The sequence below is a fragment of the Lemur catta genome, chromosome 2, assembly GCF_020740605.2.
Source record: "Lemur catta isolate mLemCat1 chromosome 2, mLemCat1.pri, whole genome shotgun sequence".
Lineage (NCBI taxonomy): Eukaryota > Metazoa > Chordata > Mammalia > Primates > Lemuridae > Lemur > Lemur catta.
In genome coordinates, this window is record NC_059129.1 from 62731596 (window position 1) to 62748339 (window position 16744).

At 32.8% G+C, this 16744-nt stretch overlaps 1 protein-coding gene across 2 annotated transcripts in view; it reads right to left on the reverse strand.

Annotated features, from left to right (window-relative positions):
* The window catches only part of COL21A1 (collagen type XXI alpha 1 chain), a 189192-nt gene that overhangs the window by 13280 nt on the left and 159168 nt on the right, over positions 1 to 16744 (reverse strand). For both annotated transcript variants that reach the window (XM_045543782.1, XM_045543783.1), the window contains 5 exons: positions 12271 to 12315; positions 9837 to 9890; positions 8077 to 8130; positions 5106 to 5159; positions 3049 to 3120 (listed from right to left, as the gene is read on the reverse strand). In XM_045543782.1, the coding sequence (XP_045399738.1) occupies positions 3049 to 3120; positions 5106 to 5159; positions 8077 to 8130; positions 9837 to 9890; positions 12271 to 12315 (279 nt within the window). The remainder of the gene's footprint in view (positions 1 to 3048; positions 3121 to 5105; positions 5160 to 8076; positions 8131 to 9836; positions 9891 to 12270; positions 12316 to 16744) is intronic.

The following is a 16744-nucleotide window of genomic DNA, read 5'->3' on the forward strand; positions in this document are numbered from 1 at the left end:
AGCAATCATACAAGATAAAGAAATAAAGGGCATCCAAATTGGAAAGGAAGAAGTCAAATTATCCTTCTTTGCAGACCATATGATCTTATTTCTACAGAAACCTAATGACTCCACAAAAAACTATTAGTATTGATAAATGAATTCAGTAAAGTTGAAAGATACCAAATTAGCATACAAAAATCAGTAGCATTTCTATATGCCAACAGCAAATAATCTTAAAAAGAAACCAAGAAAGTAATCCCACTTACAATAGCTACAAATAAAATGAAATATCTAGGAATAAACTTAACCAAAGAAGTGAAAAATCTCTATAACTAAAACTATAAAACACTGATGAAAGAAATTGAAGAAGACATAAAATAATGAAAAGATATTCCATGCTCATGGATTAGAAGAATCAATGTTGTTAAAATGTCCATATTACCCAAAGCACTCTACAGATTCAATGTAATCCCCATCAAAGTGCCAACTACATTCTTCACAGAAATAGAAAAAAAATCCTAAAATTTAGATGGACCCATAAAAGACCCAGAGTAGTCAAAGCCATCCTGAGCAAAAAGAACAGAAGTGGAGGAATCACATTACCTGACCTCAAATTATACTACAGAGCTGTAGTAACCAAAACAGCACAGTACTGGTATAAAAACAGACACATAGACCAATGGAACAGAATAGGGAACCCAGAAATAAATCCACATGTCTTTAGTGAACTTATCTTCAACAAAGCTACAGTGGGGTAAGGACGGTCTCTTCAATTAATGTTGCTGGGAAAATTAGATATCCATATACAGAAGAATGAACTAGACCCTTTTCTTTTTCCATATACAAAAATCAAATCAAAATGGATTAAAGACTTTAAGACCCAAAACTATGAAACTACTAAAAGAAAACATTGGGGAAATGCTTCAGGACATTGGTCTGAGCAATGATTTCTTGGGTAGTACTCCCAAAGCACAGGCAACCAAAGCAAAATTGGACAAATGGGATTATATCAAGCCAAAAAGCTTCTGCACAGTAAAGGAAATAATCAACAAGGAGACAACCCAGAGAATGGGACAAAATACTTGCAAACTACCCATCTAACAAAGGATTAATAACTAGAATATACAAGGAGCTCCAACAACTCAATAGGAAACAATCAAATAATCCAATTAAAATTGGGTAAAAGATATGAATAGATATTTCTCAGAAGAAGACACATAAATGGCCAACAGGTATATGAAAAAATCCTCAACATCATTATTCATCAGAGAAATGCCAATCCAAACTGCAATGAGACATCATCTCACTCCAGTTAAAATAGCTTTTATAGAAAAAAAATGGGCAATAACAAATGCTGGAGAGGATATGGAGAAAGGGGAACCTTTACACACTGTTAGTGAAAACGTTAAATTAGTGCAACCACTATGGAGAACAGTATGGAGGTTCCTCAAAAAACTAAAAAACAGAACTACCATATGACAGAGCAATCCCACTGTTAGGTATATATCCAAAGGAACAGAAAGTAGTATATCAAAAAGACATCATCTGCACTCCCACGTTTATTGGAGCACTATCCATAGTAGCCAAGATTTGGAATCAATCTAAGTGTCCATCAGTGAATGAATGGATAAAAAATTGTGGTACATATACACAATGGAATATTACATAGTCACAAAAGAATAAAATCCTGCTATTTGCAACAACATAGATAGAACTGGAGAACATTATGTTAAGTGAAATAAGCCAAACACAGACAAATCTCACATGTTCTCACTCATGTGTGGGAGCTAAATATTAAAACAATTGATTTCATGGAGACAGAGAGTAGGTCGACAGTTACCAGACAAAGAGGCTGGGATGTGTAGAGGAGAAGGAAGGATAAAGTGGGGATGGTTGATGGGTACAAAAATATAGTTACATAGGATGAACAATATTTGATAGCACAACAAAGTGAGTATAATCAACAGTAAGTTAGGGTATACTTTAAAATAACTAAAAGAATAGAATTGGAATGTTCTAACACAAAGAAATGATAAATGCCTGAGGTGATGGATAGCCCCATTACCCTGATTTGATTAAACACATTGTATGCCCATATCAAAACATCATATGCACACTATGAATATATACAACTATTATGTACTTGTAATAATTAAAAATAAAAATTTTTTTAAAAATTTAAAAAAAGAAATAGAGAGATGAGGGATAACATAGTGTTTTCTCACCTCACCAAAACATTTTAAATGAGTATATTTGATTTGTATTTTAAACCCCTTAAATTAATTTTAAGTGAACATCTACATAATCTAATTGTTTCATAGATAAGAAATTCAAGGTCAAACATTTTGGGTATAATTGTTGTTTATTTTTTTAGAGATAGAGTCTCGCTCTATCATCCAGGCTGGAGTGCAGTGACACAATCATAGCTCAAAGCAGACGTGAACCTCTGGGCTCAAACAATCCTCCCGCTTCAACCTTCCAAGTAGCCGGGACTACAGGAATGCTCTACCACACCCTGTTAATTTTTAATTTTTTTTTTTTTCTGTAGAGTCAGAGTCTCGCCATGTTGCCCAGGCTGGTCTCAAATCCTGGGCTCAAGAGACCCTCCCACCTTGGCCTCCCAAATCAGTGGGATTACAGGCATGGGCTCTGGTGCCCAGCCTTTTGTGAGTATAATTTTTAGCCTTTCAGACTTTTGACTCACTTTTGGTAAGAGTGGTATTCATATTTTGATAGGAGTGCTTGACACTGGATAATTTTCCTAAAAAAGTTCTTGACTCACCTGGGTTGATGGCAAACAATCTGAATTTACAGGATGTTACTTAATTATACATTTATATTTTCTGATCTGCATGCCTCTTCTAACGTCTTCATCTAGTAGATAATACCCATAGAGGAATATGAAAGATACCATAGCTATTAGCATGAGACTGAACACATTATACATACACCAAAACCATAGGGTACTTTATCATTAAAAATATAACCAGTCCTACTATGCTAATTTCATACAAGGAAAACTTACATGTAAGTGGCCTTGAATTATGTATCCTAACCAATGCATACCTTTTTTCCTTCAATGCCAGGTAAACCCATGTATCCTGGTTCTCCTGGGGGACCTATTGCTCCTGGTTCTCCCTAGGGAACACAGAAATTCCATAAAGATCATGGACCTATCATTTATACAAAAACCCACCACTATTTATCTCTCTACATAACCTCAAATTTAAAATGTATGGTTAAAATAGTTCTTAACGGAGTTATTACTGTAGAAATAGTAAAGAACAAGTTTACTGAAATTCTAATAAAATTTCCTATATTTTTCTTTGTCTTTGGCAGTTGTAAAGTTCTGATAGCATTTCATCTTTTTTTTTTTTGTTTTTTGAGACAGTCTCACTTTGTTGCGCCGGCTAGAGTGAGTGCTGTGGCATCAGCCTAGCTCACAGCAACCTCACACTCCTGGGCTTAAGCGATCCTACTGCCTCAGCCTCCCGAGTAGCTGGGACTACAGGCATGCGCCACCATGCCCGGCTAATTTTTTCTATATGTATATTTTTAGTTGTCCAGATAATTTTTATTTCTATTTTTAGTAGAGACGGGGTCTCGCTCAGGCTAGTCTCGAACTCCTGACCTCGAGCGATCCACCCGCCTCGGCCTCCCAGAGGGCTAGGATTACAGGCGTGAGCCACCACACCCGGCCGCATTTCATCTTTTAAAATGTTATAAGTATTAGGTACTTTTATTATACTTTATAATTTCAAAAATAAAGTAAATAATAAAGTAGTAAAATTAATAAACACAGGTATTTCTTTTTGTTTACCTATTTATTAACACTTTCTCTTTCTCCTTGAAACTGTTTTTCTCATATTGCTACTTTAAAAAACTTATTTCCATGTTACAAAACTGATAGGTAGATAGCAGTAATAAAATTCTTTGAAAGTCTCATTACCCACTGTTTTTTATTTTGTTATGTGTTTTTTTCCTATCCCTAATTCACAAACTTGCATGCACAATTTAGTTACTGAAATGTGTTCACCATGTATGCATAATTTTATGACTTTTAATCTCAAAATATATTGTTTTTCATATGCCACTATATTTATAACATTTTTTAATTTCAGAATACTATTCAGCTTTATTAATCTACTATATTTTATTTAATAAAATTCCTGTTAAATATTACAGTTTTCATAATTTTTATTTTTATAAACAATGTTAGAATGAACATCCTGGTAGTTAAATTTAATAACATATGTATTATTTCTTTATACATATGGAATATTATTTTCTTATAAATTAATTCTTGAGCTGTTTTTAGTATAGCACATATTACATGAGTTATTGTAACTCAATTTCTTTACTCTCCATCATCCTATAGGGATTTTTCTTTCTGAAGTAAAGATTTTTTTAAAGGCCTTAAATAAGTTCTTTGCAAGCATAAAGTGACAATGCATTGACAATATTTAGGACATATTTGTAAGATATGAAACACAATCTTAAACATGCTTCATCTTTTTTGTTTTGTTTTTATTTTACCATTATCCCAAAACTCTATCACATTAACTAAAGACCACTCTCTTTTGTGGAAACCAAGTTTTATTCTCTTTGCTCATTGTACCCACTCCCTAGCTATTGAATATTGCTCTAGATTTTTAAAGCCTGGAAGTGAATTTAAAATCCCATTGAAATAAATATCAGCCATTTGGTTCAGAGGAAACTGGTAAAAGCAACTGTGAGTTCCACACCAAAGATGAAAGTCCAATTAATTAGCAAATAAGGGACAGTACCATTTGTGAGAGCTACACACTCTTGTTTTGAGCTGTTTAAGAGAGGTATATTCTCTAGATCGGAGAGTATGCTCATAATTTTTACCATTTCTAGATAAAATAAGCCAAAGTTTCTTTTATGTCTTTATTACTGAATAAACAAAGTATCTAAAAAACAGAAATGAAACTCTACATTGAACATTTCCTTTCTTATACTTTAATTTTGCGATAAAGGTAATCCTTAATTTCATGGATCTTTTGTTAAGGAATACAAAATGTCAATTTGCTAAAGTAATGAGGGCAATTTACATTATAATTTCTTTGAAAATATTTCCAAATGCAGAACATCACCATTACCTTGAGCCCAGAAGCCCCAGGCATCCCTTGAAGTCCAGGTTCACCTTTGTTCCCCTGTCAGTGCATCAAAAACATTTGAATTAAAAAAACATTGTCGCAATATATCTGCTATAGAAACTTAGGGAATATATTTAAAATATTTTTTGCATTTTTGACTAATTGTTTGAAACATAGACTCTGTACATTAAGCTTATTTATTAAGAAAAAACTATTTTAAGCAAGGAAGTGAGTCCACATATTTATAAAGCTCTCTAAAAGAATGTGTTAAAAGCTAATAGCTTTAAGGATAAGGGAAGAGATTCAAATCTTTAGGGACCAGCATTAATAAGTTCAGTGACCATGCTGCATAGGTGGGAGCCATGTACTTTAATAGCATCTTCTGGGCTGAGTTCCTCATCATCGTCCTGTTTCACTTTCTCAGTGTGATTCACCTTCAGTATGCAATTGAAAAAACTTAGCTTCAAATGTACAATGGCTTTTCTGAAGAAGTGTGAATCAGAAAACGTTTATTTGTGCTCTTTTTGGGGATTCCAGTGCAGTCCTTTCTAACAGATGGAAAGTTAGGGAACAAGACAAAGTTGATAGAGCAGAGTGTAATATAGAAAGTTGAATATAAGAAGGGCTAAGAAGCCTGCTGGCTAATAAGGAGACATTGTCAAATGTAGTTCTGGTTTTCAATTACTTTGATCCTTGATACTATAACCCAGTGTTTGGCAAAAGCTTATAATTAAACAGATTGGTGTGACACCTAGAAGGGGAGACTAATGATCACCCAGAGTCAACTTGGGTTCACTAATGAGTAAAGCAAATCAACTTCATTTTCAGTTTTTAAAAAGGTTTCTAGGCTGCTCATTGTCAGGAATATGTGAACGTAATATTGGTTTAAATTAAAGTATTTAACACATAATAGCATTATTAAACCATAGAATAGTGGTTCCTTAAAATTTCTAACTTTACAGGTGATTAAGCTGAAACTCACAGATAAGACTTGTTAAAAGTTATAGGACTTGATAATATTAATATATCATAATATCATTTAGATAATATTTCTAAAAGCTGAAATATAGTATGATAAAGTAGGCTTATAAACGTTTCAACAGATTTTTTTTAAAGTATTATAATCTAAATTAGAAGTTTTCTAAAGATCTATCACAGTTTCAGCTTCTTCTCTGCCTTATTTAATACAATTTTTTGGTCTCACCCTAGAACTTCTACCAGTGCTATTGACAACATAGTCCACAAACATATAGTTGACAAAACTAGCAGAAAAAAGCTAATAGAGAGGTTGGGGCTAAATCCAGCCCAATGCGTGTTTTTGAAATAAAGTTTAACCAAGACACAGCCACTCCCATACCCATGCATTTATGTATGTCCGTGGCTGCTTTTGCTACACAATGAGAAAATTGAGTAGTTGCATCAGAGACAATATGGCCTGCAAAGACTGAAATATTTACTATCTGGCCCTTTGGGAAACAATTTCTAACACCTGGGCTTATACACCACATGAAAAGAAATTGAAATGTTTCAGTGAAAAGATTACGTTTACTACGAATAATTTTAACATCTTGGATCTATTTTTAACAAAGTAATTGCCCAACACAAGATGAGGGAAACCAAACTTTAGAGTAATCCATGTAAAAATAAACAAACTGTGATGCTGGAAACACCCATTTGCCAACCCAGCCAAATCAGCAGAATCTACTTAAGTGGTAGATGCCACAAATACATTGTTGTAAAATCTTTTATGGAAAATCCAACAGATTTAATTGACCTCCAGCTCAGTGTGTGCCAACAGTGTGATGTAGCTAATTAAAAAAGCTGATGAAATTTTAGGCTGCATTCTTAAGAATTAGAGTATCCAAAAGACAATGGAAGAGCTCATTGTGCCCCATTAATAAGGGGTGTTTTCTTACAAAATGACCTTCAGAAATTATAGAGAACTTCTATTTAGGAATCCTAGTTATTCAAAGGTTTTATACCAACTGTCTGCACACTTATAGCGGCTGGAACCTGCAATACTCCAAGGATCCACAGTGGTCCAGCACTGATCAAAGAGCAACTACTTTTTCCTGTTATTGGGTTCCCATGACATTTTATCCTTTCTCTTTCTCTAAGTATAATATTTTAGAAATTAAAAGTAAAATAGATTAGGTCATCTACTCATCTTGTAAGCCAGAGTCTTTCCTCCTGGGACAATGTCTAGTCAAAGGTTGAATGCTTCCAAAACAGCAATTCCATCACTCCCTTTTGGAAAGTTGTCCTAGAATCTACTTGCTAAATAGTTGAGAACAGTTTCCTGAGTCTAGCCAGTATGTACTTGGTTTGAGCCTCTGATTAACCAAGGAAAAAAAAATAATTCTCTTAGCACAGGATTCTGTACTCCTAGAGAATGGTCAAATCATGATATTCAAAGATTTTGTTCTACCTTGAGAATAACTAACCTGACATCCTAAATATATTCGTCAAGTTTACCTTACTTTCTTAAATTCTGAAAGTAAAGATAATATGCTCCCTTACTTATAGGCCTAAATAAGTGAATGCATAATAAGGCATTTTATAATAAAAACTACATATACATTCCAGTAAATAAACATGCCAAAAATAGGAATAGAAAACTGGTAAGAGCTATCCTCATTCATAACTACTAATGCTCTAGATTGGTGGTTTTTGGCACTGAGCTTCGCAGAGCTCTTATGTATTCCTTAGTGCCTACGAGACACCAAAAAGGGTGTACGAGGTTGAGTGGTGAGGGATTCCAGACCCTCTCCAGCTTAAACCAGATCTGTTTTACATCAGCTTTTTTCATAAGCTAAACTTTTGCCTAAGAGTTCATTCTTACAAGTGATTGTTAATAGAATGAAAACCTCATTCAAAATAAAGTCAGTGCAGTAAGTCAAGATTTTCACTGAAGTTATAAATGGCCACTGTGATTGCACAAATTTCTTAATCTTATTAACTATGTTATATTTACCTTAGATCCTGGTGTTCCAGGCTGACCTGGTGAGCCATTTCTTCCCATCAAACCCTACATTTTTAAAAGGGAATTTCAAGAGTAACACAGGAAAGAATATTAACACTAAATTCATTTCCAAGTCACACATTCTTATAATAATTAATCCACTAAATTATAATATTAGAGAAATTTCCCATAAACATCCAAATAAAAGATAATAAAAGCAAAGAATCAAACTATAAGGGTGACAGAGCAAGACCTTGTCTTGAAAAAAAAAAAAGAAACAAATTATGCAAGATAGCATGAAGGTTAGCAGAGCCCTTATAATTCTGTTACTTAAAAAACCTACAAATACCAAAAATGACTAGAGAGCTACTAAAGCACAGATATAAGGAAAAGTTCATTTTTTCTACACTCTTACTTTCTTCCTTTTGTCATAACGGCTAAGAATTAGGTTTATTCATAGATGTTATCTTCATCAACATGACTTACAATTTCTATTATCTTGAACAACATTTTGAAAAAGTTACAATCTAATAAATTCTCTGAATAATCTCTCTTCAAGTTACAAAATAGCTATATTTCTAACTATATGATTCAAAATAAGATAATGATAACTACTCTAAGCAGTTAGAATCTGAGTTAATTTAGATTACGCATTAAATATTATATATTTAAAAACACTTGGCAAAGGAAATGTGATAAAAGTATTTAATTAATATCATCAGAAAGCAGAATCTCAGTATGACCATAATAAAAGTACCATGTCACCACTCTGCTGTCAACTTAGGATGTTATTGTGATTATAAAATGTAAAATGTATTAGTTCTTAGCATAGTGAATAAAATACTAGAAATGTTAAATATATTCTTCAGGTTTAATGGATACTAGTCAATACATTCATTTTCTGAAGACTAACTTAGATACTAATAAATAACCAAATTTAATTTATTATTTTAATTAATAAGTAACTTGGTAATGATGGTAGAAGTAGAAAAAAAAGTATTTCTTTTTAAAGGGAAATATCTTCTTTTAAATTACTGCTCAAAACTTGAATTCATATTTAATGAACATTTTCCTTATTTACTCTTACATGCAAAATTCACCAAATGTCTCACCAAACACTAATTAAAAATCTATTTTAAATTATATAACTAAATGAAAGTCATAAATTTTGAAGCATAAAAGTGATCTGTTTTACTTAAAAAAAGTTACAATATTATAGGCAATTTGATTCATAGATTAAAATCAACATCACTTCTAGCAACTTAGAAATTAATCTACTTTTGGAATTTTACACATGCATGATAGGGTTTTCATAATATCTAATATCAAATTCATATGTCCCTTCAATTCCTGAAACATCTAAAATAATTTGCTCACTGATTTAGGAACATCCCACCCTACCTCTTCTGAACATGTGTAATAAATTTGTAAATTTTTTAAAAAGTGAGAAAACATTCACAAGTTTTAGACTGTCTCATGGTAGTTAATATTTTTTTAAATTAATATTATACTAGCATATTTGTTTTCTGATTTATCTACAGTAAGGGTTTCTGACCTTTGTTTGGGTAGCCAACTTTTTAAGAATCTGAAGAAATCTTTACTCCTCTAGGAAAATGGATGTAAACATAATATTTTTTATACAAATGAATGGAATTAGCGAACCTCAAAAATCTCATTCTGGATCTTCTACAATTTTGTGAACTCCTGAATATGAACTACTGGTATCTAGTAACAACATTTTAAACACTTTGATAATAATGACATTAACATACAGGCATTCCTGGAGCTCCTTTTTTGCCTAGTGGTCCTGGAGGCCCAATTTCTCCCTAAAAAATCAAATACAGATCAAATTTTAAAATTGTTAATTATCAACTCATTTCCAGGAATTTTCTGCCTAAGCATGATGGAATGAAAATTCAATACCAGTCAGTCCAACTTTTTTGTGTGTTTTCTTCCACTACTGTAAGAAAAGAGCAAGTCAAGGCAGCAATCTAACCCCTTAAAGACCTGGGTCTAGGGTCTGAGGAATTACTGTCAAATATTTTCATTACGAAATCTGTAGTGACACTTGCCATTCTTTTAAAGGAAGACCTACCAGCTCAGACAGAGTTGGTAAGGTGAGAAAACAGAAAAAAAAATCAAGCATGACATTTTCTTGGCCGGGAGCGGTGGCTCACGCCTGTAATCCTAGCACTCTGGGAGGCCAAGGCGGGTGGATCGCTCGAGGTCAGGAGTTCGAGACCAGCCTGAGCAACAGCAAGACCCCGTCTCTACTAAAAATAGAAAGAAATTATCTGGACAACTAAAATATATATAGAAAAAATTAGCCGGACATGGTGGCGCATGTCTGTAGTCCCAGCTACTCGGGAGGCTGAGGCAGTAGGATCGCTTAAGCCCAGGAGTTTGAGGTTGCTGTGAGCTAGGCTGACGCCACGGCACTCACTCTAGCCTGGGCAACAAAGCGAGACTCTGTCTCAAAAAAAAAAAAAAGAAATTTTCTTATTTATCATTGAGTGTAGGAGATATGATAGTGAACACAAATTAATAAAGAAAAAATAGGGCATAAAGCTATAGGATTAGACTTCAACTTCTGGGATTGTCACTGATTAGGTGCTCTAAGGGACCTTCTGAGTCCAGAACAAAGCAACCCTGGAAAGGACATACTCCATGAGAGAGTGCTGATCTTCCAAGAAGTAGCAGAGGGATTCAAAGATGTCTCAGTTTAATAAAATATACCCTAAGTTGGGACTATAATCATGAAGATTTGGAACTGTGCAAAAACCTTGCCAGAGGTAGAGACATAGGAAAGGCGGGAGTGTCGGAGGGTATATGGATAGCTCTTGGAAGCTAAATGTTGACCAGCCATGAGAATGAGGGAGAAGTTTTCAATATCTGATGACTCACGATTTTCAAAGGGGGCTGAAATGGTATCTATGGCTACTAGCAGGAAGCAGCTCTTTATTTCCCTGTTAGACTAATAGAACTTCCACTAAATTAAGATGAAGCAATGAGCCCATAATCAACGATAAGCAAATAGCAGATAGCAAGCCACAAGACTGAGAATAACAAATAATAAATAATGACAGGAATAACAAATGATAAACTTCAGATGTTAGAATTATTAGAAACATAATTTAGAACTATACATGAGATCTTTAAAAATTAAAAGACAAAATCATGAAAGACTATTAAGACTGAAAACATAAATGACTATCGAAAACAAAAAGAGGAATTTTGTTTAAATTTTGGGTTAAAACATTAGAACTTCTAAAAGTAAAAAATATGATTGTTTATAATTTTTTAAAAATCAATTGATAGTTTAAACAGGAGATTAGACACCATAAAGAATAAGTAAACTAGAAGATATACCTAAAATAATTTGACCAGAAGATAAAACAAGATATGAAAATATGATGATGCTAATAAGAGATGTAGAGTATAAAATCAGAAGAAATGAAATATGTCTAAACAGAATTCCAGAAACAGATAATAGACAGAGGTAATATGGAGATAATGGCTGATTTTTTCCAGAACTAATGGAAATAATTCCAGAGAGCCAGAAAGCAAAGTGAATTTCCAGCAGGGTGAATAAAGAAAAATCCTTATCTAGACATATCATAGTGAATTTTAAGAAAAAAGCAAACAAAATACCTTAAAAGATTCCAAAAGGAAGGGACAGATCACTTACAAAACAATGATAATTAGAATGACAGCATATTTTTCTTTGTTAACAATGGAAGCCAGGACACCATGGGAAAAAATCTTCAATTTACTGAGAGAAAATAATTATCAACCTTGAGTCAGATACACTACAAAATTCTCTCTTAAAACAAGAGTAAAATTTTAAAAATTGCAATTAAATAGAAACTGAAAGTTTATTACCAAGATACCTGTGCTAAAGGAACATTCAAAGACATAGTTCATAAAGAAACAAATTATCCAAAAGGATTGTCTTAGGGAACAAAATAGAAAAGTAATCAAGTAAAACAGGATACATAAGTACAAATTAATATTATCTATATAAAACAAAAACAAAACTAATTTGCAAGGTTAAAATAACATCTTCTAAAATTATATATTTGAACAATTAACTGTGACCATAAATATTGTAAAAATGTATTCTATGGAAGACAATAATACATCACCACTTTATTCTTCAAATGAGCAGATCCAGGTGCAAACCATCTAACTCTTGTTAATACTTACCTTTTGGCCCATTAATCCTTGGTTTCCAGGAAATCCTGGGATTCCCTAAAAACAAATAAAATAGATTTTTAATTTAAAAAAAAATTGTGGACTTTATCATTAAAGAAGAATCAGTCATAATTGGAGTTTTATTTGTAAATAATGCATACTTTCAAACATGTGTATTATAACATTGCTACTTATAATTAATTTTAGAAAAACGAAAATGTATGAGATACAGCATTATATGAATATCTACTGATATTTAAAGTTTTAAATAAAGGCTTTTTCTAAAAAAGGAACTATGAGGAAATTAATCTTGGTTCTTCCTTCAACCCAAGAGAAGTGATAAAATAAGAAGGATATTTCATTTGAACACATTCTTATATGACTTATAATGAATCATGCAAGAAAAACCGTCAAATGATAGGAGTTCAGATTTAGTACAACAGTTCCAAAGGCCCTCAGAGTCTCACAGCCTTAGTTAAAAATTAATGAAACTAAATGATTTCCTCCAAACTGAGCCTTGAAATAGCCATAAACCTAACTATTTGTGTAAAATATGGCAATCTTTTCTCCTAATAATTCCCCTGCTGGTGCAATCATGAAGAATAGGTTAGAACAAAGTTTGTGAAGAGACAGCAAAAAAAAGAAATAGAACTCTTTCACATAGCTAAACCTAAATGCACAAGTCTTTAGCTAGATTCAGAGAAAATTAATGCTAATTCTATCAAGAATGAATTTAGCACATTTATTAATGGGAAAGCATTTCCATTGTCAGCCTTTCAATATGTTTACCCAAAATGATCATTTAGCACCCCAAACAAACAGTGGTGGCACTAATCAATTTTCATTTCTTATTCAATTTTCTTAGCTACTTTCTTGGTGACACTTCAGTTGAAATAATTAACACTCATTTTATACATATGTATTGACTCTCAGGCAGAAAAGGGAATTTGAAAGATAAGGAAATCAGGCCCCATCATTATGTCTTTGAAAACCCTCTGCATCATTAGGGCTTTCGAAGAATAGCAGTACTGGTCAGTGAATCAGGACAGGTGGTACAGCTGCCACTAAGAATGAGCAAAAGTGTATTCTATTCTAAATGGAAGAGTCTGCCATTCTTTTTATTTCCACGTCTTGAGTTTGTTAATATAACCCTCACTGATCAATGTGCTAATCACAATTGTAGTGCAAGACAAGTAAATAGTTTTACTTTTAAAATCTGAACTTGAATCATACATTGGAATTCAGTTTGCCACTTCACTCCACTCTTTGAAGGGAACAAAAGTTGTATGTGAGCAATGACTATCAACAAGGGGCTCACAACCTAGTTGAAAAGATAAGCCTTTATAAATATATTACCTGGAGAATAGAAAAACAATATAAATACTTTAAAGTAATAATATAAAACATGAGCACAATACACCCAATAAGCACTCTAAAACATAAAGCAAACTAAAATTATAGAGTTATGAGTATAAAGAAAATAGACTGAAATGAATTATATCCTTCTAAGGCATAAAATGTATATTCTCAACGCAACACATTAAGATAAATACTGTTCAGAATAAAGGCCTCCATTTCAAGGGACCATGATTTGACGTGAAACCACCCTGAGACCTCCTCTCATTCAAATACAGACACACACACACATACCCCCCCCACACACACAAATGCACTACAAGTTTAGATTAAGTTCTGAATTTAACTAAAAATATGTCTAAAAATCTTATCAGAAGCAAGGTGGCTAAACAGTTTTCTACGATGGAAAACGGGTAGAGTTTTGTCACTGCAAACACCTTGGCCCCCAGAATCCCTAAAGGGGAAATGCAATTGCCCATGATACTGTCAGATTTGAGAAGCTGCCCTTAGGAGTCCATTTCCCCATAGTTCATTCCCTGAATTTGATTTGACACGCTTTTATCTGAGTTATTCTAATACCAAGCTTGGTCTACACTAAGACATAGCCAAAAATCTTACATTATTTCAATATATCAGATATTGACATTATTTTGGGGAGATTCCAGATTAGGAAAAAATTATTTCTTTTCTTATTGTCTGTCTTTTTCAAACTGGTCAAAAATTAATTTACATTTCATAGACATGAAAAGAAGTCATAATATCTCTTATGTCCAATTATGCTAAGAATTATTACTTATTTTGCAAATACCAAGTAAAAATATATAAACACTATACAATATTAAAAACAAAATGTAAAATTGATTTATATAAGCAACCTTTGGCAAAACTAACATAATGCCACAAGCATGCATAGTATAAAAGACTATTGAGGGTAAGGTTAACCAGAAGAACTGAAATCATTTAGAGTTATATTTGTTAATCAAATTCTCCTAGATAGTATTTTCCTGGGCTCCCAATACATATGCTGAAATTGACTAAACTTTGCCAATTTTACATTAGCAGTAATATCGTTCAAAACCATTTGAAAGTTACTAGTTGGTTGATCCAAAAGTATTTAGTGACAATTATTTCATAGAGATATGTTTTTCCAGGCAAACTATTTTATATTTCACTTTCAGCCTACGTGGTTTTGGGTTTAGGCAACTGTGACAATGTGTAAGTAAAGACAGAAACAAGTATTTTATTTGGTAAGAATAAATGGACCTATTTTTTTCACTTCTGTGATTTCAGTTTGGGTTTGAGGAATAGCAGAAAGTCAACTGGAAAATCCTGCATAATGTTGTGGTAAAAGAATGTTGACATGAAAAAATGTTCTAGAAGCTTCTCTGTAACCATTTAAACTATTGCTGTGTAACAATTTATTAAGAATAGAAATACATACTTTAGAATACACAGTTTGGCTTCTATTTCCTAGAGACTACTTTATAATGAAGGAAATGTGTCCATAATACATTACTTAGAAAAGAAAAATATTACATTATACTTTACCACATGCAATGAATGTATTTACTTTATTCCTGAAATTGGACCACATTGGATCAAGTGTGCTTTTACGTACTGCAATATTCACAATGTATTAAAGAAAGACCTAATCCATTTATGATATTTTTATATTAAAATAGTCAGCCTTTCTACATAGTGGTAGAGATATTTAATATCACACAATTATCAAAATATTAGATATCAAAATAATTAGATAGTTATCAAAATAATAGAACATGCTTTGTTCTATTATATCAAGAAGTGATTTGTTCATTCCCAAAGATTCAATAAAGGAAAAACCCATACGTTGTAAACATCATTCTTATTAGCTAAAAAGATTACAATATGATTACTATTACTACTAAAGAGTATAACAGAAGCAGGATGAAGCAGTTAAAAAATTATATGCTGGCATGAACCAGCCCATTTCCTAGTGGCTGATCCACTCCAGGCCAGTTATTTAAACTGTGAACTCTCTGCATCCCCATTTTATATACAGAGAAAATAATAAAATATATCTCATAGAGTGGGTACATTCTATCACTTAACTTTCACAAATACTTAGAGCTCAGTGCTGGCACTATAATGAATAAATTTTTATAACTGTCTTTCCACAGCTCCTCCATGACCTTTGAAAGCTTCTCCTTTTCCATGCCTCAAAATTTTATCTTCTTTCTCCATTTTGAGGACATCTTTTTTCCCCTCTTTCCACCTTGCATTTCCGTACCTTCATTTCCCAAGGTTTCCACTGTATGCAGGATGACTCTAGCAATCTAAAGTTTTCCACTGGGGGGCGCCAACAAGTCAGCATTGCCCGTAATTCATTACCTTTTGTCTTTTCATGTTTGGCTGGCTTTGATTATAGAATTATATTTTTGCTTTTTAGATATTTTAAATATATTTCATCACTATTTGTTCAGAAAAATATGACTTAGAACTTCAAATATATTTGTAGTTGAACTCCACAATGTTTTCCAGTTCCTACTTTTAATCTCCACACTAACTGACAGATCATTATGAATGATTTACAATACATTACCCTGTAGTAAGATAACTATAAAGACAAGTAACTCGGGGGGCAAGGGCAATATACGTAACCTAAACTTTTTTGCCCCCATAATATGCTGAAATTTAAAAAAAAAGACAAGTAACTTGTAATCACAGTTGTCAAACCTAAAAGAAACCAATAAACACGTATTTGCAATGAACCCTTAATAAGGCAATTACCAGTTTTACTACTTCCATATTATACTCTAATTAATCTTTAAACAAAAAAAATTATCTAACAATCTTGGATAAATTTATTCACCCTGACCTACCGACCAGGACTCACGTGGGTCGGACTCAAATTACCCAAAGATAAATAATATAAATAGAAAATGCTTTAGTCAATATTTTTAGGTTACTCATCTTTATATACAACAAAAGTATCACTGGTTTGAGACTGTAAGTTACAGAAAGAGAGCAAGGATGTCACAGGAAGGAAAAGCTATTTGGAGGCCATTTGCAAAGCTACTCCCAGATACTGGCATTTCTCTTCCACACCTCAAGGCATTTCTACATTTTTTAAAGGCCAATAAGATAGTCT